The sequence below is a fragment of the Furipterus horrens genome, unplaced genomic scaffold, assembly GCF_987537825.1.
Source record: "Furipterus horrens unplaced genomic scaffold, mFurHor1.1.pri manual_scaffold_5, whole genome shotgun sequence".
NCBI lineage: Eukaryota > Metazoa > Chordata > Mammalia > Chiroptera > Furipteridae > Furipterus > Furipterus horrens.
In genome coordinates, this window is record NW_028327175.1 from 121,827,450 (window position 1) to 121,851,845 (window position 24,396).

A 24,396-nucleotide genomic window follows, 5' to 3' on the forward strand; every position below is an offset into this window, starting at 1 on the left:
AAGGCCCTAAAATCAGGTCATACTTGGCATGTTATGGAAATCCCCAAGGAGGCCAGTGAGGCTGGAGCAGAGCACATGACAGGGAGAGAGTGGGAGGGGGAGGTCACAGAGGAAACAGAACCAAATCCGTTCAGGTGATCTTGAGGACTTTTTCTGAGTCAACGAAGAGAGGTTGGAGGGCTTTGCCTATGAAGAGGCCCCTTCTGGATGCTACAGGGAAGACAGGCTGTGGGGACAAATGTGGGAGCAGAAAGACCAGAGAGGGGGATCTTGCACCTGACCAGCTGAGAGATGACTAGGTCTGAATCAGGATGATCAGAGATGTGGAGAGAAGTGTTATCTGCAGAGTATCTTTTGAGGTAGAACCAACAGGGTTTTGTTTTGTTTTTTAACATATGTGTTTATAGGGGTATGAGAGAGGTTTATGGACAACCCCAAGGTCTTTGGCCTGACCAACTGTAAGAACTGAATTGTTTTCCAATTTGGGATGGCTGGGGGTGGAGCAGGTTTGGGGGAGAATGCTAAATGTGAGGTGCCTAATAGACACCCAAGTGGAGATTTCAAGGTGTAAATTTGGGGGACATCAGCATTTGGATGGTGTTTAAAGCCATGAGTCTGGATGAGTTTACCTCAAGAGTGAGTGTTGATGAAGTGAAGAGGGCAGCACTGATAGGGTACTACTTCAATTACAGAGAGAGCCATGGTGGCTCACAGACTTTCTAAGATCACCCAGCTGGTAAGAGATAGAACTAGGGTTCAAAACCAGGTCCTGGCATGCTCTTCCTCCCAGGAGCACACCTGTGCCTTTCCCTTCCCCCTCTCCTTCCTCCACAGGTGGGCACCTATTAAATTCTAAGGGTTCCCGCAAGACTGGCAACCAGGGGAGCAATGGGCAGCAGCAGCTCGTCCTGAACTAACCCCCTGAATCTGTCCCCAAGGCTCCCTTCTCTGACTTTCCAGTGAGCTGGCAGCAGTCCAGCCTTGGCTCACTTCTTCTCTATATTTCCAGAGAGCCAGAGCAGAGCCCTGCCCAGGCGCTTCTGTTGCTTCTTCTGTCCTAAGCCCTTCCTTGTTTCACTGTCCCTGCCTTTCATAAAAGTACTCTCAAAATCAAAACAAACAACAACAAAACACCACAGGTCCTAGTTCAGATCTTGTGGTACTCGTTTACAGTAAGCAGTCTATGTAGGCTTCTATCAATCTAATTTGACCCATGGCTATAATTTAGAAATTTTAGAGAATTTAACTAGCACAGATTTACAAATTTCAATCATTACATCAGGTTCTGTTGAACAGCACTGCTCCAGGACCATCTGAGTTATATTCTGTTTCCTGCTGGAATTAACTGGTACATGCCCCTACATCTATCAGAACCAAGGCATTTCCATTAGGTTTACATATTTGGGAATCCAATTTAAGCTGTCATCCATCCTCAACTATTCTAACAAGAATTTTTGAACTGCCCCCTCAGCCTTTTTGAGGTCTGAGGAAAAGGCCCAGGGCCCTTGGGAGGATGGTGCGGATATTGGAAATCGCACTGGACAACGACCAGTATTCTGCCACGAAGTAGCATCCCTCAACAGAACTTTCTCAACAGGGATGATGGTGCCCCCTCCTAAGGTTCCTAGACTTCCAAATGGGGTGGGCAGGCTGGGTGCTGTTCAATCCCCCTTTACTAACCTCAACCAGCAGCTGGTGGACATGGGGTTTCCCACAGTAGCATCCTGGCAACCAACCACACCATGGAGCTGGGGACTGCATCCTGCTCCTCTCCCTGCTCATGCTGCTCAACACTCATGGACTTCTGCTGGTGGGCCTCATCTACCTGGTGTCCTGAGTCAACAGGAACCTCTGCTGGGGCCAGTGGCCAGGTGTAGGGTGGAGGATGTTGGTAGGCTTTGGCGTTAGAGCAGGCACATGGGGAAGGGATCTAGTGGTGCCATGAAGGTGGGGAAGGGATCTAGTGGTGCCATTAAGGTGTGCTCAGAAAACATGGTTTCCACGTTAAGTATGATGCAGATGGAGTCTCTAGTCCAGCATTCCCAAAGCATTGGGTGGATACCTTCATTCTGTTGAGATTTTTTTTTTTTAATGGAAAATTAGAATAAGATGTTCTTTTTAAAATTTATTGTTTTTTTCTATTACAGTTGTCCCACTTTTTTCACCATTGCTCCCAAGATGTTTTTTTTAAGATCTTATTTATTTCTTAGAGAGGGGGAAAGGAGGGAGAAAGAGAGGGAAACACTGATGTGTGAGAGAAACACTAATTGGTTGCCTCTCACATGCCCCCAACTGGGGACCTGGCCCACAACCAGGGCACGTGCCCTGACAGGGAACTGAACCAGCAACCTTTTGGTTCACAGGCTGGGCTCAATCCACTAAGTCCCACCTGAAAGGGTAGCACTGAGATGTTTAGGTAGTATTGGGCCTGCATTAAGCACAAAGTCAAAATGAAAAAGGGATTCCCTTTCCATTCTCTTCCAATGCTTTTATGCCAAGAAGACAGTCTCAGGTTGGGTGCCAATATGTCCTCATGCCTCTGGAACACTGTTGTCTTCCCCTGTTACTAGGGAACAGGCCTTGGGCTTAGGACAGGTGGAAAAAGCTTCCAGACTTCTATAACACTGTTTTGTTTTAATGGTATATTTTTATTGGCTACCTCTTATTTATGACAGGTGGTACTGGCATCCTACTTATTGTGGTGGTGTTTTCAATAAATAAATTTAAGTAAAAGGAAAAAAAGGCACAATGTTTAACCCTCATACACTGCAGATGGAAACATGTAATGGTGCAGCCACTTTGTAAAAGTTCCTCAAAATACTAATTTTTTTTTTTTTTTTTTAACAGTGGAAATGTCACTTGTGCAAGTCAGAATCTGATACCAATGAGATGGTGACAGCTTTGCCAATAAACAAGAATATGCTCTTCCATGGCTAGGAAGGGAGACTGCCACAGCCGACGGGTCCCAAAGACACATGGAGTTTTGTTTTTTTTTTTAGAGAGAGGGGAAGGGAGGGTGAAAGAAAGGGAGAGAAACAACAATGTGAGAGAGAATCATTAATCAGTTGCCTTCCCAACAAGGGACCAAACCCACAACTGAAGTATGTGTCCTCACCAGGAATTGAATCGGCAATCTTTCGTAACAGTCAGGGCAAAAATACTAATGTTTTAGTAGAAGAAATAATGAGCCGCATGGGAAGTGGGAGTTAGGAAGCCTTTAGGAAAAGGAGGCCTAGTTGCTAAGTCACAACAGATATGTTAATTAGTTTTCCCAGATAGTCAGAGGAGAAATGCATCACAAGCTCAGCCTGGAGAAATGAAATGATCTGCCCTGTCCAGTAGCAGGCTGGAGCCCGGAGTAGGGAGGAATGAAGAGAAAAGGGAAACAAAGGCAGATGTGGAACTGGAGGAGCTGACTCCACAGCCAGGCCATGGAAGACCTCTCAGTAATCCTCAAGCTCGTGAACTTTATCTTGAGGGCAATGTGGAGCCATTAAAGGTTTTCAGTAAAAGATAAGGAACTTCACCTCCAGGATCTTCCTCCCCACAATCCACAACCCAAATCTAATCATGAGGAAAACACCAGACAAGCCGAAACGTTAGTAATATATTACAAAATAACTAGTACACCTCAGAACTCTCAAGGTCAGTGAAAACAAGTCTGAAGAACTGTCAGACCATACGAAGCTAAAGAGGCATGACAACTAAATGTAATGTGGTATCCTAAAAGGGATTTTGAAACAGATAAGAGACATTAGGGAAAAATTAGAATTAAAATCCAATAAAATGTGAGGTTTAGTTAATAGTAATTACCATACATACATACAATGGAATATTATTTAACAATAAAAAAGAATACTGTAACATGTCATAATCTTGAAAGATGCTAAGTGCAAGAAGCAGATACATAAAACACAAAAGACCACATACTATACAACTCCATTTGTATGAAATGTTCCGAATAGGCAAACCTAGAGAGGAAGTAAATTAGTGGTTGCCAGAGACTAGAGGGTGAGGGCAATGAGGAGCGATGGGAACTGTTAACGGGTGGGGTTTCTCTTCGGGTACGCAAAAATGTTCCAGAATTAGATTGTAATGCTGATTACACAACACTGTGAATAACTAAAAACCACTGAATTGTACACTTTAAATTGGTAGATATTTCAATAAATCTGTTCAAAATACTGGTTCAGTAGTTGTAATACACCACTGAAAGATGTTATAATAGAGGAAACTGAGTAAATTCTCTGTACTACTTTTGTAAACTTGGTAAATCTACAAAACTAATTATAAAAAGCTTACTTAAGTATTTATACAGTTAAAAAAAAAAACAAGGTAGTTATGTGTTGATAGGGGCTTGAAAGAGACATGCCACAGGGAGAATGTAGTATTAATGAAGGGAAAGGCATTCAGCTGGATGGGGTGTGGTTTAGTTTCCTATTGGGGCTGTTAACAAATGACCACAAACTTGATGGCTTAAAACAACATATTTTATTATCTTAGAGGTCTAGCCGTAAGAAGTCCAAAATTATTTTCACTGGGCTCAAGTCTTATCAATAGGGCTGTATTTCTTTGTGGAGACTGGACAGAATCCATTTTCTTGCCTTTTCCCACTTCTAGAGGCCACTGCATTCCCTGGCACATGGCCCTTCCATCTTCAAAGCCAGCAGCAGCGTAGCACCTTCACCTCCCTCTCTCACCTCTCTCCTTCCTTCACTTCATAGGGCCCTTGTGATTACATTGGGCCCACCTCAGTTATCCATGACAATCTCCCCTTCTCAAAATCATTAATCATTTCTGCAAAAAAAAAAAAAAACCTTTTGCCACGTTAGGTCACATATTCCTGGGTTCTGAGGTTGAAGATGTGGACACCTTTGGGGGGCCATTATTCTGCCTAGTGTCATCAGGGAGGTGAGCACAGGAACAGGCTGTGAGGGAAACAGGAGGTCAGCCCTGGATAGGTGGAGCCTGAGGTGCCTGTGAGACATCCAGGGGAGCAGTCCCTTGGCTTCCATTTATTGACCAAACACTAAGCATCTCCCATGATTCAGTCACTGGGGAATATAAAGATGAACACTATATTTCATTGGTCTTAAGATACCTGCTTTTCACTTCTGAAAAGGATGCACCTTTTAATCGATGACATATAGATAGGGTTTCTTTCTTAATGACACAAAGTAAACCATCTTGCAACCAAAGGTATCTTGGATTAAATGAAAACTAGGTCTGGCTTAGGACTAGAGTGGGTTTATTACAGAAGTTGGAGGCCTCACTAGAACATCAGGGCCCCTTCCACCCTAGGGGTCCCAGGTGTCCCTCAGCTCTGGTGTTCAGCTCTCCTTACTGACAAACCACCAGAGCCCTGGCCACACACACACTCAGCAACCATAGCAGGATCTAGGAACTGGCCCCTCCGCAGGTATAACCTTAATCATGGGAGTCAGGCCCTATGGTTCTCCACCTGGCCGCACTGTAAACACCTGGTAAACACCAACCTCCGGGTCACTACCTAGACCAATCATTCAGATTCTCTAATGAGTAACTTTACAGCTCCCCATGAGATTCCAATGGAGGGCCAATGTGGAAAAGTGGAGGAATCAACCTAACTTGGTGCAGGTGAGGAGAGGCCTAAGGCAGCACCAGTGGGATGGGGTGGTGGTGGTGTCAGGTCCAAACTATATAGTTATACCTGCCCACTTCACTCCTCACCACTCACCCCTCCCACTCCTGACTGAATTCCTGGGAGGGAACCAGCCCAGTTATCTCAGGTTCCTCAAGACACTAGCGCCATGCCAGGCACACTGTGGGAGCCCAGGAAATGTGAGCTTAAGGGCCTCAAACACCAGGCAGAAAAGACCCGGTAGTACCAAAAAAATCTGGGAAAGGAGCCCATTGGGTCTGGGCCAGCCCTCTGATTCACTGTGTAACCTCCAGTGAGGCAATACCCTGCTCAGGGCCTGCTCAACAGACAGCTGCCCCAGATGGCCTTGACGGGTCCCTCAAATGCCAAGGCTGAGTCTTCACTTCACTAAGGAGCTTGAGACAGTGGGGAGCCAGTGAATACCAGGTTTCTTGCTCACACCCAACAGATGCCCCAGCCTTCAAGGCCTAAAATCTCTACTTCTCACACTCTATCCTGTACTGGCTACTTCTCACACTCTATCCTGTACTGGCTGCAAAGACAGAGACTCTGAGGTCCTAAAAGCCAAAGACCTAAGAACAGCAAAACAGGAACCCCCAATACTAAAGAATGGTGGTGAGTGAAGGGATTTTTAGATGGTGAGCAGAGTTCAGGTGGGGAAGCCACAAGCCACCTGACAACCCTGGCTCTACCCCTAGGAGTGGTAAACAAAGATGAGATGGTTCAAGGACCAGAAACTCCCAAAGAGGAACTTCATGAGGAAACACTCAAGGACAGAGGCAAATCCAAAGGAGCTGTGGAGGTCCCTGGCTTCTGGCCATCAGCACAGCCAAGGACCTAATATACAACTAAAGGAAAGGAAAACTGACTGGTAAAGTGGCCTCCAATGTCCTCACTACCTGAGGCAGCTGGGGCCCCCTCCAGAGAGTCCAGAAAAGAAGGGGCCACCAAATTGGTCCTCAGAAGGCTCAGGAGTAGAGGTCAAAGTCAATACGTTTGGAGTTGTAGAACTGTCCACCAGGGGGATCCAACTTCCGGCAATAAACACCATCAGGGAAGTAGCCTTCATTCACCCAGGTCTGCAGGAAGAGAGGGCAACTGGAGAAGAATTGATATGGTGGGGGCTGGGAGGAAAGAAAAGAGGCAGAAAGGGGCTTACCTGCATCTGGGTGCTGGTGAAGGGCCCATAGAGCTCAGCATCCCCTGTGTTCTCCCACTTATATTCCCACATGACATCCTCCAGGCCATTTCCTGGAGACTCTGTTTCTAAAATAACAGGGAAAGTCATTTGGGCCTCAAGTGTCCTGCCCCTGCCCACAACAGCCCTCTGCTGCCCTTAAATCTCACCTCCTCTCTGGACAGGTGTTGGGTTCTCCAGCTCTCCCTCTGCCACCTCCTCAGCAAACATATCCAGAGAAGGCTGGGGTGTAGGGTCAGGTGGCGCCTGGGTCCGGCACCCCAACCCCTTCAGCTGCATGGCCAACCGTTCTCTTGTCTCCTGATAAACACCAAGGTTGCCCCGAGCCACCATCTGATCAGCCAACCCGGACAGCCGGTCCAAGCGTTGGGGGGAACTGGGCCGCCCAGGTCCCTTGCTACCCCCTTTGCCCCCTCCTCTGGCCCCTAGACGCCTCAGTGCCCCAGCCACTGTCTCTCTTGGCAACAGGAGCTCCAGAAGGCCCTCGAGGAGGGCTTGGGCACTCATTGGTGTCTGGCCCAGGCTGTCCTCCTCCTCTGAGTCTGACGGTGAGTGCTGATCAGGAGGTCGCTCCCTGATCTTCACCTGTAATGTGAAAATACGGGGGTTATTTCCTTCAAACTATCAGCAGGGACTAAGTACTTGCTGCCTACTGTATAACCTCCAGCCACACCAGTCCCTGAGTCACACCCAGTCAATGTTGTCCAGCCAGCTGTCTCGTATGTGAGCATCCCGATTCAGGAAGTAGTTGCCATCTGCATCAAAGTGGCCTTCTTCCATCTCTTCCTGTAGGTTGAAGGGTGTGATCCGCACACCTCCCTCACTGGGGAGTGTGGCTGCTTCCTGACCTGTACCAAAAACATAGACATCCATGCTAGGCAGGCGAAAGAGACAGGAGCCTCCTTCGCCCACAGTCCCAGAAGCCCGTCTGTTCCCCTAATAGTGTCAATTCCTAGGTATAGCTCACCCTCCACATCTTCTGAAGCCAGGATGTCATATTTGCTGGACCCCTCATCATCATCATCCTCATCGCTGTCCAAAGAGTGTTTGCCTTTGAAACGGCTCCCGGGACCTCCTGCCCCAGCCACAGGATCCACCAGCTGTGAGCAGGAACCAGACAGTCCACAGATGCAGGTTACTGGTTATTGAAGGGAACCAAAGTTTTGCCACTCCAAAACTCCCTTTTTCACATCTTAATTTTAAGCTGCTTATTAAGAAACAAGACTCAAAAAGAACCTTTGCCCCTCCCCCCTTTCCTGCCCAAGAGATTCAGACAGAAAAACCTACTATGGGAAGGAAATCTTAGGAAGTTCACCTCAGTCTAATTTGAATTAAGTATGGTAAATAAGATGGCTTTACACAGTAGCCTTTTAGGTATATATTCTCTGTGACTCATTATTTCTTCCAGTTGCCTAGCAAGAATTTACCTTTCATGTGTGTTCTGCTCTTCCTCAACTGTAAATCGCCAATTCTCACTTCTGAAAGCTAAGACCCCATTACCCACCTTAACTCCTCTGTCCAAAATGTCACATATATGTAATGTTGCCTGTCTTGGAATTTTCATGCTTATATGAAATTCCCACATGCATGTATTAAAATTTGATTTTCCTCTGTTTGTTAACTTGACTACTGGCTCAGCTACAAGAACTTAGATGGGAGGTAAAGTACTAATTTTTTTCTTAGTACCCACACTATTCCTCAAAATGTCCTAAGATTTGGACTCAAACTGAAAATCCTCCAAACCCATTTCTCAGAGATCATGTTAAACTAGCCCTTTCTACCCTTTCTTTGTCCCCAAAGCTTTTTTCCTCTTCTAGCCTCTAGTTCCTTTTTTCTCCTCCTCACTCTTCCCCATAATGTAGGAGTCTGGCCTCCTCACCTTCTTCTTGGGGACATTGATTTCAGCCTCATCATCCTCATTGCCCACGCCTTGGAAGGTCACTTTCCTCTTTGGCATGACTGGACAGAGGGTCTTCCCCAACTGAGCTGAGGGAAAGGGTGCAGGTTAAGGGAATTGGGCAAGGAGGATACTCGCCACAAGAGGGCTTCCAGCTCAACAAACATCTCCCCAGGTACGTACTAGATCCGGTATATGAGGGGAAGGAACTTACAGAATCAGGGACCGAAAGGGGAATTGGCAGCCAAGGGGCCCCCGGGACCTGGTTTGGCATCCAAGACTTGCTGGAGCAGGGTCTGAGAGGTGGACATGTGGAGGAGCTTCCATAGGCACCCCCACCCTTGACGAAAGGAGACGGGCTTCCCCTAATGACCACCTCCATTCCCGGCCCCCGAAGTCCTGGGCTGACACCTGCTCCTCCATCCCCAACTCCCTCAGATTCCGTGAGGCCCCAGCGGACCCAGGACTTCGTGCCCTGGCTGCCCCCCTCCTCCCTGCGCCGTACTCCCAACTCCGCGGGTGACCCCCAAGTGTCCCGGGCTATGTGTACAAGTTAGAGAGGCGATACAGCCACAGGGGTTCGAGCAGCCCCACTGACTCACGCTCACCTAAGGACCAAAGGAAGACTGCAAAAGGAGAGAGGAGCGGCTTTCACCACGGCTATATCCGGGGCACGAGGCCGCCATCACCGGAAGAGAACTGCGGAAAGCGCCAGGGAAAGCCGGAAGTGGCTTCACTACAGTGGGAGGACTCACTGAAAGAGTGGGCGGGAGTGCTGTACTTGCTGACCGGGGAAAACAGCCCCCTCCCTTCCCCGAGGTGAAGTGAGCAATAGGGCGAGAAGAGGGGGCCTGTAAACATATAGAACCTCTTCTGACTAGAGGAATGTCCCGGAGTGCTTTTGATTCCCTCCCACAGTAGGGGCTCTGGGGAGAAAGTGGAGCGCCCTCTATTTAAAGGGAGCCCAGAGTCATGGTGGAGAGTAAAACCGGAGCAGGGCCAGTGGGCTCCTGCCTTAGTTGCCCTTTCCAAGGTTACGTCACCTTTCCCCAGGGCTGGCCAAAGATTCCGCCCCTCCATATTATTGGAAACCCTTTCCCCCTCTCAGCATCCAGCTGTCTGCCCTCTCCTAGTCCGAGATAGTCTTGCTCCTCTCCCAGAAAGGAGGCCCAGCTCTTCTGATGGCCCCCCTAGAGGCCCCTGACTGCTGCGGAGCATTTCCGAACCCAGCTCCCTTTAGGACCCAGGGGAAGTCATTTACCCCACCATACCCTGGGCTAGTTCTTGGTTTCAGAGGTAGAAAGGGCCCTCACAAAAGAAGTTGCAGTGACACCTATGCCCAGTACCAAACCCAGAGCCCCTTATGCCCCGATCTCAGGTAAGCCTGGAAAATGGCACAAGTCTCAGACTAAAGCCCCTCTCTTAGCAAACAGGGCCCCAGCCCAGTAGCCCCTGCCCAGGTTCTGTTTGGCCCAAGAGGCAAAGCTGGAGTGGGAAAGTGGAAGAAGTGGGTCTCAGGGCTGTGAGGGCAATACTGTACCTCTAGCTCTCTAGGACACTCAGCCTGAATCCCATTAGGCTAAGGCTGTGCCCAGGAAGAGTCTACTAGAACCATAGGAGGGCAGCATGGGGATCCCCAGGGTAACAAGATGGACCACCCCTCTCCTGCTCTCAGTGTTTCCCCTAGATTGTACTACCATGAAACTGCACGGAAAATCCGTGCTGTTTCTTTGTGGGTACAGAACACTGGTTCCAGACCAGGAGGGCATCTTGCTAAGGAAAAGGGCTGGGCCCTAACTACCAGCTACTAGTGCTGCTGAATCATGCAGGGAAACCTCTCCTACCATGAGCAGGCAGACCACACACCCTTGGGCCTCATCCTTTTGGAGAACTGCCAGGTGAAGCCATGCCTTGGGGCCACAAAACCCTATTCCTTTACCATCCTGACCCCCAGGGTAGAGGGCACAGATGGGCAGCTGGCCCACAAGCTGGCAGCAGAGCACAAGCTGGGAGTTTGCTGTGGCTGCGCTAGCAAGAAGCAGCTGGCTGTGCTGTCTTCCCTCAACCCCCAGTACCAGCAGCTATACCAGGCAGCTGGACAAGAGTCCAGCTCCCCCCGATCTCCTGCACCTGACTGTGGCTATCTAGCCACCCTCAGTCCCCCTCCAGTTTCCATGAGTTGCAGGAGCACTTTGGGAAGGAAATCCAGATGCTGCAGGTGATATGGAGGGCTTCAGGAGACCAGTGATAATAGAGGCAGTAAATCCCAAGCAAAGGTGGAGCAGGAACTCAACCATTATTTGTTAACAACTAAGAGATGGACCAAAGAGTGAGACATACCTACCTGTCAAGACTAGACCACTGCTTCAACAGATATGGCTCACTCATGGCTCCTTCCCTCCTCTTTAGTCCTTATTCCAACCCCCTCATCAAATAACAAGGCAGGAGACAGACCCAGGTACAATAGCAGGTTCTTTTCTGGTTTCTCAAAGCGCTGCACAGGGTGGGGGCAGGTACAGAAGAGAATGTAAACATTGGGTTCTACCCCCTGGAGCTCAAAAAAGGACCCCTTTCCAAGATAGGAGTTGGAGGCTTAGAAGGGAACAAGGTGAAAGGTAGGGGTCCTGATGAGGCAAAGCAGGAAAGGCCTGAGAATAGAGAAAAGTGGGTGAATAGAAAGGACAGCAGGAGGGTGGGGGGTGAGGGAATGGGGGACATTTCCTGTTCCAGTGCATGTCCCCTTAAATAAACTATAGAATGCAAGAACATTGTGGAAAGGAGAACCAAAGGACAAAAGATAGAGCGAACACCCCCACCCTGGGCCAACCAGGTCCTTTGTACATAATTACAACAGAGATGTCCAGATGTCAAGCAAGGAGGGCCTTGGCCACAGCCAGGAACTGAGGGAGGCAGGCAGGACTGAAGACAAAAACAAAAACAAAAAACCACCTCCACTTCATGGGTAAGGGGAGCAACTGGAGTGTAAGAATCCGAAAACTGCTCACTCCCATTGCTAAAAGTCACCCTGTGGTGACAAAAGGCCAATGAGGACAGCACATGGGAAGGGACTGCAAAGGGAACCGGGCAGGAGTGACAGAAACCCCAGCTGGGCCTAACTGCAGACTTGTTCAACAGCTGCCGGAGGGAAATGCAGCTGCCCCATGCACTCTGACTGCCCTGGCTATGTAGGGGTTGCAGCTGGCAGGGAGACAGGAATCAAGCCCCTTTCCTCAGAGAGAGGGACAGCCTGCTGAAAGGCCTGCTCTTGGCTGAGGGAAAAAGAGGGGGTCCATGAAGTCCAGCCCCAGGACAGAAGTCAGAAATAAGCATCCTGCCGGGCCTCAGAGGCTGAGGACCTATCCCCGCCATCCTGGGTGGGTGGGGGCCCATCTGCCTTTCGACGCAGCGAAAGCTTCCTGCCTTGGGCCTTCTTCTCTTGTTTCTGTTGCTCCTTCTCCTGCTTCTGCCGTTCCTTCTCCTGCTCTTTTTCCCACTTCTGCCGCTCCTTCTCCCGCTTCTCCCGTTCTTTCTCCTGTTTCTGTCGCTCCTTCTCACGTTCCTTTTCCTGTTTCTGCCGTTCCTTCTCCTGCCTCCGGGTCTCCTTGCTGGGACCCAGCGGGGTGCTGTTACCAGTAGGTGAAGGAAGGGATGGATGCAGTCCCTCAGCGGTGACCACAGGCCCTGGGACAGGCCCAGCACTGGCCCTGTGGGAAGGAGGGGGTGGAGATGGGGTCCCTCCAGCTGCCAGGGAGCCTCGGCTCTTGAGGCCAGAGAGGCTGAGGAGGCTAGAGGAAGGGCCCAGAGGTGGCTGCTGCCGCCGACGCTCCTCGTGGATGGCTCGGGAGCCGTGTAGTCTCCGTGAGGGCCGATACTGTAGCTCCCCCCGAGTTTCCCGCCACTTCTTGAGCTGGGCTGTGTTCTCTCGCTCAATCAGCGCTTCTGTCACTGGGAGGTTAGTCACCTAGATGGAGGAGAAATGGGTACCAGAATACAGATGAGGTGGGGATGGCCTGAAGTAGGTGTGGATTTTGCCGAGGCCAGGGCCTACCTCATGCACCAGGAAGTCCTCCTGCATATACTGTTGGGGCAGGTTGCGCAGCTGCTCCATGGTTTCATACATGCCCTGGCAGGAGCGCAGCTTCTCCACTGAGCCCAGTGTGTGCCGCAACAACACCAGGGCCACCCGGAAAATGATCTTTACACCTGCATTATCAGAGAAATGACAGCACATGTGATTATGCCTGGAGTTTCAGCCTATCTCATTGAGGAGAGATTAACTGCTCCCATCCCTGTCTACTGCCAACCTTACAGATGAGGAAACTGAGGCCCCAAGGAAAATGAGCTGCCATAGGTTTCAGGGAGGAAAGGCTCTGAGTTGGTGGCAGAGCCAAGACCAGGCCTGTTTCCAGCCCCCAGACCCAACAAGCACCTTCTATCAGCAGGCTATCACCTGGCAGGCACCACCAAAACCCCCGCCCCCTCATGGCCTGAATGGCTACAGACATACCTTCACAGAAGAACATATCCCAGACACGCAGCACTGAAGCCCAGGGCAGGGTGCGGGCAAAGATGCACATAAACCATTCTGTCATGTAGAGCACAGGGTCAATGCGCTGCCGCCTCAGGTGCCGGTGTGCCAGTGGGCAGGCCCGGCGCAACAGTGCAAAAAAGATTTCTCCATCCAGCTGAATGGCCTCCTAGAGATGAGGTGAACCATGAGAAGAGGCCAGCTGTGGCCCCGATGTAGAACTAGATCAAGCAGGGGATCCTCACCTCAGTGGGAGAGGCCCAGAGCAGAAGACAAAAGAGCAAAGGGTGGGGAAGGACAACAACCTCCCTGCAGCCTTGGGGAAAAGTCACAGACCTATTATGCCCAAGCCTCCAGACACTCACCAGCCCTGCACTGTAGTAACCAGGAAGGTACTTGTCGCAGATCTGCACAAGGCACCAAAAGGCTTGCTGAGAAGGGTAAGAACAAGGAGAAAGGAATGGGGCCTGAGAAACAAAGCAGAAAGCTCCCCCATCATCCCTGCAGGCCAAGATCTTCCCATCTCCTCCCCAACCAGGACCAGAGTATGCTGACCTCAGCAGGCATGTGCATGAGCAGCACTGCGGCCACTGGGGCCTGGGCCTGGCAGTAACCCTCGTCGGGCCGGTAGATAGTGTAGGCCTTAAGGATTCGGTACAGGTCCTGTTGCCTGTAGGTATCAGGAAAGACTATGAGGGCAATCAAAAGAGTTGGGAACTCTGCTCCAAACTAAACCTCCCCCGACACCAGCCTCAGCCCAGAACCCTCCTAAATCTAATTCCAGATTAACCTCAGAGCTTTACTACCACACACCCCCATTCCCCCCCTTCCTAGTTCTGCCTGTCAGGCTTAAGCCAAAGACTCACACCACAATGAAAGCATTCCAGGCTGCAGAATTCCACTCTTGCCTGCACACTCCACGTGCTATCTATCAATCCCCAGCAGTCTGTGCTCACTCTCCCTTCATCTGCCAACATCACATAAACCTTCATAGTCATCTTGAGGAAGCTTTCAATACCCACAGTTTCAGTCCTCCTCTAGCACTACCTGAATGCTTTCATCACCCCAGAGGAGCTCTCTAGGATAGGGCCTGCCTTATCTATCTCACAGATTTCATCAGTGCCCCCCACCCCCAGCATGTCCAATGGGCCCTGGCTCTTTTCTTTCCCCAGAGAAAGACAGGAAGGGAGGGAGAAAGAGGAGGAGAGAAACACCCGACAGTCTCCTCTCGCACACCCCTGCAACGTAGGCATGTGCCCTGACTGGGAATAAAACTGGCGACCTTTCGGTTCACAGGCCAGCACTCAATCCACTGAACCACACCAGCCAGGGCTTGGGAAACCAGCTGTACCTCAGACCTTTCTCCTGTCTCTGCATCCAAAAGAATAAAATCTCTGCCCTAGACCTGCTCCTCTTCCTTGAGAGTGCCCCATCTCTGTGTCTTGGAATTCCATCCACACAGCCCCACATGAAAAAACAGAAAGCCTTCTTTCACTCCCCTGGCTAATCACCAAGTCCTATCAACACTACAACCTAAATTGCATTCATTCTGTTCCTTCTCTCCACCTCCACAGCAACTCTACAGCGCAAACCTTCAACACTTAACCAGAAAACAGTAATAACCTCCCAGATTCTGTCCCTGTACCCATCACACACATACTCCTAACCACTGCTTACAATAGTGCTTCCCAAAATTCAGTCACTGAACTGTGATCTTCTCTTTTGCTTTATCTGCATACCACCCCTACTACTATTCTCCACTTTGCAATAGCATCCATGAAATGACAGGTTTGATATACTACTTGTTTTACCTAATACCTGTCTGCTTCACCCCTGGTACTATGAGTGCACTGTCTGTGATCATCACCAAGCACAGACTTTCCACTTGGGACTGAATCCCATCTCCTCTTGCCTATACAGGCCATCTTCAGTAACCTTCCCATCTCTCCTGCATCATCAGTTTTTCTCTTTCTACTATATTATTCCCATTGGCATAGTAACATCCATTATTTCCGTTACCTGAAAGTAAGTCTCTTGACCCTGCTTTCCCCACCAAATACTATACTGTTTCTTTCCTTACCTATTCAGTGAAATGCCTCCAGTAGAAACTCACTGTCTTAAGATTTCTTTCCTCTTTCTCCAGGCAGGCTTTAACCCCCTGTTCCCCACCACTGTTTTTATCAAAGTCAACAAAGACCTCCACAGTACCTCTAAGTCCAGAGGTCAATTTGCACTTGACTTTACTTGGCCCATCAGCAGCATTATCATACAGCTGACCCTGAAACCCCTCTTTACTTTGCTTACAGGAATCACACACTCCTGGTTTTCCTTCTACCTCTCCAGCTTCTCCTTCCAGTCCCCTTCACTGGTTCATTCCCAGTAATTACTATTCTTGAAACGTCAGAGCTACGGGCTCAATTTCTGAGCTTCCTTTCGTATATACACTTGTTGCCTTGACAACCTCAGCTAGTCCCATGGGTGAGATTTAGTCCCATCCAGAGGCTGACAGCTCTTCAATTTCCAGTTTAAACCTCTCCCCAAAATCCATAGTTGTATATATTATACATCTAATCCACTTGACATCTCCATCTGGATGTATAATAAGCATTTCAAACAACACATTTTAAAACTGAGCTCCTGATATACTCCTCAAGCCTACTTTCCCCCCAGTTTTCCCCAACCATATCAGTATATAGTAACTTCATTCTTTTAGTTTTTCAGACCCCAAACCTTGAGAGTCATCCATAACTCTTCCCCTCTCTCTCTTACACTCCACATCTAATCTCCTGGCAAATTCTTTTGGCTCTACCTTCAAAACATAACCAGAATCCAACCACTTCTCCCTGTAGTTCCACTGCTACCACCATCATCTGTCAGTATCTCTCCTGGAATATGGAAATAGTCTAACTGATCTCTCTGCTTCTGCCCATGTTTCCTTATAGGCTATGCTCAGCACAGCAGCCAAGATGATCCTTTTAAAACACAAGTCATATCTGGTCACTTATAACCCCAATCTCCATTCTCATTCTCTATTCCCCTTTCTTGCTTTAAACTCCTCTTTAATACTTACTATCATTTATTTCACACACGACATGCTTTCCTTTATCCTATTGTTTATCCCCACTAAAATAAAATAAGCCCAATGAGGGCAGGAGTTTCTGTCTCTAGTTCACTGCTGTCACCTGTGACTAGAACAGTACCTAGCAGATGGCACATGCTCATTAACTTTCTAAAAGGACGAACTTATTGATAAAAATGTCCATCTGAGAACCACCTAAGATCATATTACATATTACTGGGAAGCAGTATGTATACAACCTGAGGAAGGCTGGGATAAATTCAAGTGCCTTGGCACAGCATTTCAGGGCTCCTGGTGATGTGGCTCTTAATTGCTTTTCCAGCCTCGGCTCTATGCAACCCTGCTGTCCAAACACAGCTTACAGGCAGGAAAAACTTGTCCCCTGCTCTTCCCATCTAGCCTTCAAAACCCAGCTCAAATGCCATGAGCCCTTGATGTGCCTCCCTTTCCCAGTCCCACCCCCAAGTCAAGAGTTTTCTTCCCAGGACACATGCTTTAATATGGCTTGACACTCAATCCTTCTAGAAGTCCTGGAGAGCATAAACTGCTTTCAACCCAGTCCTATATCCATCTGGAGCCTTCAACAAATGTTTGCTAACTGACCCACATGGTCAGGCATCTTACCCATGCCCCCCTCGAGCGGCAAACATCTCATGGAATGGGAACTGGCGGTGCAGGTCCTTCTCAATCACATCCAGCCACTTGGGGTCCCCAGGAGCCCGTTCCAGCTCCTGCAGTGGGACAGCAGCAATTACCTCAGGACCTGGGGGTGCTGATGATATCCCTCATCCAGTGTCACATGTCCCCACACTCTGGACACACCTCAAATTTGCCCGGGTTCTGCTCCAGGAGTTCCTTGCTATTGGACAGATACTGCCAGGCCTTGGCTCTGAGGGAGGAGGGGATCCCCTTCCGGCAGCGCAACTTCACCTAAGGCAGAGTGGCAGGCAGGGTGACGCTTCAGAGGCTGGCCCAGCCTCCAAGTTTCCCCCAGCTGTCCTCAGGCTCCTTGGGACACCCTTCCCACATCCACAGGCTTGACACCACTAGACCTGGCCTGTCCTTCTATCTTTAAAGCTACTCCTCCCCTCAGACCCAAGTACCAGCTCTCCCCAACGTGGTCCAGAGAACAGATACTGTCATGTTCCTGGGGGTTTCCCCAGAGCACAGGGGCCCACCCTACCCCCACACCTTGTCCATTACCCTGCCCACTACTTAGCCTTCTCCAACCTTCTGGAAACGTCGTGACAGCCACTTATCCCAGTTACTGAACATCTCCAGCCATTTGAGCTCCCGCTGCCGAGCCACATCCACGGGAATGGAACTCTCTCTGCAGGATGGGGGGAGCATGGAAGGGGTCAATAACAGTAGTATAAAACCTGGATTTCTAGGGGAAATGATGCAAGCCACCTCCCCAGACTCAGATGGAGAGACTGGACATAAAAGTATTTTGTGAGCTGCCAAACGTTAGGATGTCTGACGATCTGGCTATCCAAGTCCCTAGTTCTCCAAACTGAAGGACTTTTTTCCTTTGGAAGGAATCTCTGCACAGAGATTGTGTTCTCATGTTGGATCTCTACACAAAAGCGTGTTTAAATCCCACTTCTGATGTATGTAAGTTAGGAGAGAGAATACGGAATATTTAAAACCATACTTTGTATTAGACCAGGATCCAAGTTCTAGCTTTACCACTTATTCATGTGTGACCTTGGACAAGTCATTTAATTCTCTAGGCCCAATTTCCTCATTTGTAAGATGGAGAGGAAAACAATATTTACTTGAGTTTTTATGACAGAATAAATAGCAGGGGTGCAGGTAAGTATTACCAATTATTACCCATGAAATAAAAATACAAAACAAATATACTTCTCTATCTCCTTAGAAGCAACTGAGTTTTCTCCTATCAGACTTTTGAGATTCCTTGGCCCATCTGCAATTCCCCTTTCCTCATTCTCTCTGAAATCATCCCAGATTCCCAGGCAAATAAAGCTTTCCTTACACTCTTTGCCCACAGTCTGTCAGAGCTTCACATTCAAGATGCCCCATCAGTCCTGAAACAGTTATGTGTAGGAGCCAGTACCAGGAGATGAATGGAATAAAAGAAAGAGCTTGGGTTTCCAGACAGACCTGAGCTCAAATCCCAGTTCTGTCCCTTAGAAGTTGGGGTGTCTTGGCAAGTGATAGCCTGAGCCTCTTCTTTGTCTGTAAAAAGGGATGTCACCACCTACATCACAAAGTTATGAGACTATTGAGAAACTGTGTATAAAGGACTGTTAAATGGAAGGGCTCATTAAATATTAGTTTCTTTTATCATAGAAGCTCCTTAAACAGAGAAAAACTCTCTCATTAATCTCCATAAGTCAGTTCCAAACTCTGCCAAAGGCCAGGATGAGTAAAAAAGCTTTGCTGCCCTCAAGAAGGTCCCAAGCTACCAAGAGAAATAATTACAATATGGTGTGTAAAATGCAATGACAAAAATGCACAGAAGAGGTACCTACTTGGAGTAGGAAAAGTGGGTATCAGGGAAGTCTTCCTGGAGGAGGGGACATCCGAGGTAAACCACAAAAGACTGAGAAGAACTTAGCAGAAAAAGGAGAAAGGCATCCCTGGCCTAAGTATAAATCAGTTCAACAGGACCACAGCACTAAGTGCATGGTGAGGAATGGTGGGAGAAAAGACCAGAGAGGCTGGCAAAGCCAGATAATACGGAGCCTGTGTGCAGGCTAAAGCACTTGGACTTTCTAGTTTGGCACTGGGGAGCCACTAAAAGTTTTTAAGGTACATGTGGCCCTGTCAGCTTCACCTCTGTAGATTCCTCCAGCATGGAAGATGGATTTTAGAGGAACAAAATTATAAAGCAGAGAAACAGCACCCAGCACAGCACCTGGCACACAAGTAGGGCTCACTAAAATCCAATTAAAGGCACATTCCTTAGGGCAGCATGGTACTGAGGAGAGAACCACTGGTCCCACAGATGCAGAGTATATGAGTGAGGCAATTCACTCAACTGCTTTTTTATCTATAAATTGGGTACAATAACACATTCAGGGAAAACATCAGGGTAAAACTTCCCCTCATAGGACCATGAATGTTGGTGCTCAAAGGTTTTCATTTTGTTAATCGATTACAAACCGTACCTAGAATACTCTCACAGGGCTTCTCCCAACACCAGGCAGGTCCCCCACCAACCCCAATAAGCCCAGCCATGACTAAATCCTACCCATTCTTCAAGATTCACATCAGCTTCAGCTGGCTTCCCAGACTGAGCAAAAGATCCCTTCCTTTGGTGCTCACAAAATCCTGTGCTGATCTCTAAGCTAAACCTAACATACACTGAAACCAAGTGTTTTAAGTGTTTTTCTCCCTCCAGATCATCTTGAAATTACTCTTTTATCCTTAATATCCTGCACAGGGCCTGCCACCAGGGTGCTCAGGTGATGCTGAACTGACCAGCAGATTACAGGGGCACAGGAACAATGGGCAGGATCCAGAGACAGAAGGAAGAAGTCAAAGGTGATCACACCCCCACTTCAGGAGTGACTCAGACCCCTGGAGGGAACTAGGAAAGAGTAAGCTGGGTTGGGGAGATGAGGAAATGGGGAAGAGGCCTTCCCCACCCCCTTTCCCTCACTGAAAACATAAGACTGCCCTTCTCGTTTCCCAGAGGGGTCTGGCCTTCCAGGTCTCCTCTCCATCAGTCAAACTGCTCTACCTCCCCACCCCATCAGACCTAGGGCTATGAGGAAGGTGAGGTGCCTGCTTCGCTCCCAGACTCTTTCCGACTACAGGGCCAAAGATCTCTACCAGAACCCCTGCCCAGCCAACCCTCTATAGAGTATTTGGCCCAAAGTGGGAGTTTCATATCAAGGAGCTGGGACAACCTTAGATATCACCTCATTCAACCTTTCACTTCATAGAGGAAACTGAGGCATAGAAATGGGGAAGACACTAGCTCAAGGGCACACAACACACCAAAGGCAAGGCTTAGGCTCAAACCCAGAACTCCTTGACACCTGCTCTAAAACTCACAGACATGAAACTTCAGAGGGCTCTAGGACATGATAGATATCACCAAGTATCCAACTCCCGCTAATCACCCCTGGATCCTCAGAGGCTGGGCTGCCAGTCTGGGCAGGTGCTTCTTTTTTTTTTCCCCTTCCCAAACCTCTGCTTCCCTGAAGCGGTCCCATTGGGTGCCCACTGGGTACTCACAGGCTGCCGGAATACTGGCTGCCCCCAAGGAAGCCATACTTGTCCGTCTTCCGCAGGGCCAGCCCATTTATCTCTGAGTCCGACCCCATTGAGCTCACATCATCCGCCAAGGACTCCAAGGTCCCAGACATGAGGCTCACGGAGTCCAAGTAGCTCAGAGTGTCCGGGGCCTGCCCTCGAGGCCCAGAAATGCCAGGTCCCAGGCTGGACGTGGAGCCTAAGTCCTGAGAGTTTTCAGTAGGTTCTGGAGCAGGGGTCACCCTCACAACAGCTACCAGAGCCTCACTAGTCCCTGAAGGGCCTGTACCAGACCCTGAGGGGTCCTCTGGAACCTGTCTTGTTGATGCTGATGTTGGTACTGCAGCTCCATGTCTACTTGTCACCTGTCCTGCTGTCACTGCTGCAATCGTTGAAGTCACTCCTGAGGCCACTGTGGTTCCTGGCTTGGGAGCAAGCGGGGGTTTGGCGGTCAGGGCTCCAGGAGCCGTTCTGGGAGGGGTCCTGGTGGAGGTCCCGGTGGAGGTACCTGGTCCAGAAGCGGGTGAAGTTCTAGTTTCCTCCGTCTTAGGAGTGTCTGCCCCTACAGCCAGAGCCATCGACTTCTCGTCTCCTACTACTGCCGCGGGCACCAGGGGTTCTGGGCCGGGGGAGACAGGCGCTTCGGGTGGGGCCTCCAGAGTTAGCATCACCACAGTGCTGCCCGTGACCGTCGGGGCCAGGGCCGAGGTCTGGATTGGCCCAGATACCCAGGTGGGCTGCGCCTCCCCGGGGGCCACCAGGGTGACCGGGGCTGAGGTGGCCGTGGTCACTGAAGGCCCCGGAGCCACCACCAAGACAGTCCCGGCCCGGGAGCCGCGGGGCGGCGGCGAGGGAGCCTGGGGGGCGCCATGACGGCGCGGCGGAGCCACAAGGGGCGCTGGGCCCGTCTCCATGGCTGCGGGCCGCCCCTCACATCTCCCCCATCTCTGCCCGGGCGGCCACAGAAGGCGCCGCCCCTCAGGCCGCTCCGCACCGCCAGCCAAGGTAGGGGAGGTGAAGGGTGCGGCTCTGCGCGCGCCAGGGGCGGGGGCGGTGCACAGGCTGCCACCCGGCACGCGGAAGCGGCGCTGGGACCCGGGTGCGCCTGGCGCCCGGGTCTCCCTTGCGCCTTCTCAATCCTAGCCCACTCTCGCCGCCGCCCCCTCCCTCCAGCTTCGGGCCAGGGGCCGACCTCGCGCCTGCGCACACTCTCGGGTGCCGGCTAAGAGGCCAGCTTTTCGGCGTTTCACGCCTGCGCGTGGGCCGTCCCATCGCGCTTCTTTTTTGCTCCCGCCTTGTTAGTAGGCTTGGACGAATAATAGGAGAGAGGGAACTGAGTTTCCGCCAATCGTTGGAAGGTTGGTGAGGTTGGAGGTGGGAAGAGGAAATGGAGGAAACGTGTAAGACCAATGAGAGGGCGAGTAAAGGCAGGAGGAGGCGGAACGAAGGAGGTAACTAATAGAAAAGCAGGAAGCTGAACCTCCTGGCCAATAACAATGGAGGAAGAGTGAATGACCACCGAAGGAGGCGGGTACTATGAGACAAGAGGGGGGCCTGGCTAATAGGAACGGTAAAAAGGCAGCCAATGAAAAGGGGAACAGGCGGAGGTCAAATTGACAGACAGTGACGTCTATTTGGGCGGTGACAGACAGTACCGTCAGTCAATGGGAGGAGCTGAGGAATTCTTCGGGTCTCCCAAGAAGGTCAGAAGGAATGATAGCTGGGGAGGCGGGAGGGGGACTGGCTAAATTTGCGATTAATTTGCCTCATCAGCCAATAAACGCATTCTCTCACTTTAGCAAGGGGGTGGGGGGCGTAAAATAGATAGCTGTATCAGCCAATAGCAGGACCCAAAGGGGGAGGGGTGATGCCAGCAGGCGGTGCCAGCCCAGGGATATCTGTGACAACTGGAGACAAGCGCAGGAGGCGGGTGACAGCTGGGGACAGCACGGAAAAGAGACAAGGGCCGGGGTTATTAGTGAAGCCCTTAGCCAATAAGAGTGCCGTGCTGCCCTGCCTGAGTCCTTTCTGGGCCCCACTTCTCCATCCAGCTACCGATCCCCGCCCCCACTCTGGTGGTATGTGGGACCCAGAGCTCTGTACATCACTATCTCTGATTCTCTTCTAGGCCCTCAACCAATGCCAACACTTCAAGCCCCGGCAACTGTAACCAGAGCTCACAAATGCACCTAACGACCTATCTCTGAATCTACCATTTCCTGCAGGAATTCCAAGCCCCAAGTTCCTCTATGTGAGCTCCTCCCCAGAATCCAGGCTCCAGTTCCTCATACCTTATTCTAGTGGGGATCCCAGACCCCATATCATGAATTCCCAATACCTTGAAATCCCATATCTGTGTCCTTATTCTTTTGGGGATCCAAGACCATTCAATCAACTCCTATCCCCTCATCGCCACACTTCTCTGTGCTCATTTTCTGCTAAGAAACCAGCCTATCCTAGACCACAAACACAAAGTCCTGACTTTCTGAGCCCTTTCTCTCTCTGACACCCATTACCCTGAGCCCCTGGGTTAGAGGACGCCAATTTCCATAGAATCTACCATCTTGAAATTTCAGTCAGGCCTAACTTCCCAGTTCCTCCTTGGTTTCTGAGTTCTCTGAAACTCCTCAGACCCAGATTCTGTGAACTCCCATTCAGTGTCTGAGATATACCACTCCTGATCTCCTTCTCAGTTTCCCCACTTTCCAGTTGACCCAAGCTTTCTGAGCACGTCCCCCATTTCTGTCTTTGGAGTTCTCTTCTCCCAGAACTCAGTAATAAGTGGGTTTCTCCCTGGCCCTGGCCCCTCACAGTAACCTTATAAGGTGAGGCAGCTGTCAAACGAAGCAGGGAGGGGCCAGAGAGGAGGCCAAGGGTGGCAGCTAAGTTTAGGGTGGTTCCTTCACTCTTCTTAGAGACAACAGGTGGCTGGGCCCCAGTGCCCAGAAAAGAAAATGTCTTAGAGACATTGGCATGAGGCTGGAGAAGAGGGAGGGGGGAAGGCACCTTGCTCAGGACATTGGGTCCTAGAGGGAGCAGGAGGAGGAGGAGTTATTGCCAACCTTGGGCCTCTGGGAGCTTCCTCAGCCACTATTACCCCCGACTTCCACTGTATGGAGGGGACTGGGGCAATGAGGCCTAGAGAGGTGAAAGAGAGTACCTCAAAGTCACACAGTCAGCAAGCTGATTCTTGCCCAGAATGGGGAGAGAAGCCACTGACCATTTCAGTCAACCAAGAGGAGGTGACAAACTAGTTACCTTCTTGGTGTCTCTGACTCCCTTCCTCTGAGTTCTAACTTACACACCAGTATCCAAAGAAATGGTTGTAGGCTCACACTAGACCTTTCCAAGGCTCCCAAGGTCTCAGTTCTCAGCCTGGCAATGAAGGCCCTCCAGTGTTAGAGGTTCTGAGCCCCTTGCATCCTCTGCTCATGCCCCATCACAATTCTGGCAACCTGAACCTTCTGATCTTTCACTTCTTCAGGTCTTTGTCCATCCATCCCTCTGCTTAGCACACCTGCTCCTCCACATTCACCTGACTCACTTCTACTGGTCTTCATAAAGTCATTCCCATGCTCCTAGACAGGGCCGCTGTGCTCTCTACTTCTATGGCATTTTCTTTATTTATCCTGTCTCTATGACTGAACTGTAAGATCTACCAAAGCAGGGTGTAAGTAATAATTATGATTAAATTCCACTGAACTATTTCCAAATAATGTTCACATCCACAAGTTCTGCAGGATAAGACTTACATCTCATTTTGTAGAAGGGGAAACCAAGGCCCAGGGAGTTGAAGCACAAAGCCCAAGATGACAGAGCAGGC

At 50.0% G+C, this 24,396-nt stretch overlaps 2 protein-coding genes and 1 non-coding gene across 3 annotated transcripts; all 3 read right to left on the bottom strand.

Moving 5' to 3' along the window:
* Positions 1–2,850: 2,850 nt before the first annotated feature.
* On the bottom strand, positions 2,851–2,981 carry LOC150009649 (small nucleolar RNA SNORA24). Its single transcript, XR_016511575.1, has one exon. It is a non-coding gene; the product is annotated as a small nucleolar RNA SNORA24 (small nucleolar RNA).
* Positions 2,982–4,472: 1,491 nt separating this feature from the next.
* On the bottom strand, positions 4,473–9,088 carry CD2BP2 (CD2 cytoplasmic tail binding protein 2). Its single transcript, XM_090277591.1, has 6 exons — positions 8,719–9,088; positions 7,807–7,939; positions 7,530–7,687; positions 6,989–7,424; positions 6,801–6,907; positions 4,473–6,720 (listed from the first exon to the last, which is right to left on the bottom strand). The coding sequence occupies exons 1-6, from the start codon at positions 8,794–8,796 to the stop codon at positions 6,610–6,612; spliced, it is 1,023 nt and encodes a 340-aa protein (XP_090133717.1). The 5' UTR covers positions 8,797–9,088; the 3' UTR covers positions 4,473–6,609.
* Positions 9,089–11,190: 2,102 nt separating this feature from the next.
* Positions 11,191–21,828, bottom strand: TBC1D10B (TBC1 domain family member 10B). Its single transcript, XM_090277590.1, has 9 exons — positions 20,556–21,828; positions 17,574–17,673; positions 17,166–17,273; positions 16,968–17,074; positions 13,820–13,934; positions 13,630–13,695; positions 13,244–13,433; positions 12,785–12,939; positions 11,191–12,697 (listed from the first exon to the last, which is right to left on the bottom strand). The coding sequence occupies exons 1-9, from the start codon at positions 21,485–21,487 to the stop codon at positions 12,053–12,055; spliced, it is 2,418 nt and encodes an 805-aa protein (XP_090133716.1). The 5' UTR covers positions 21,488–21,828; the 3' UTR covers positions 11,191–12,052.
* Between the last annotated feature and the right edge of the window lie 2,568 nt (positions 21,829–24,396).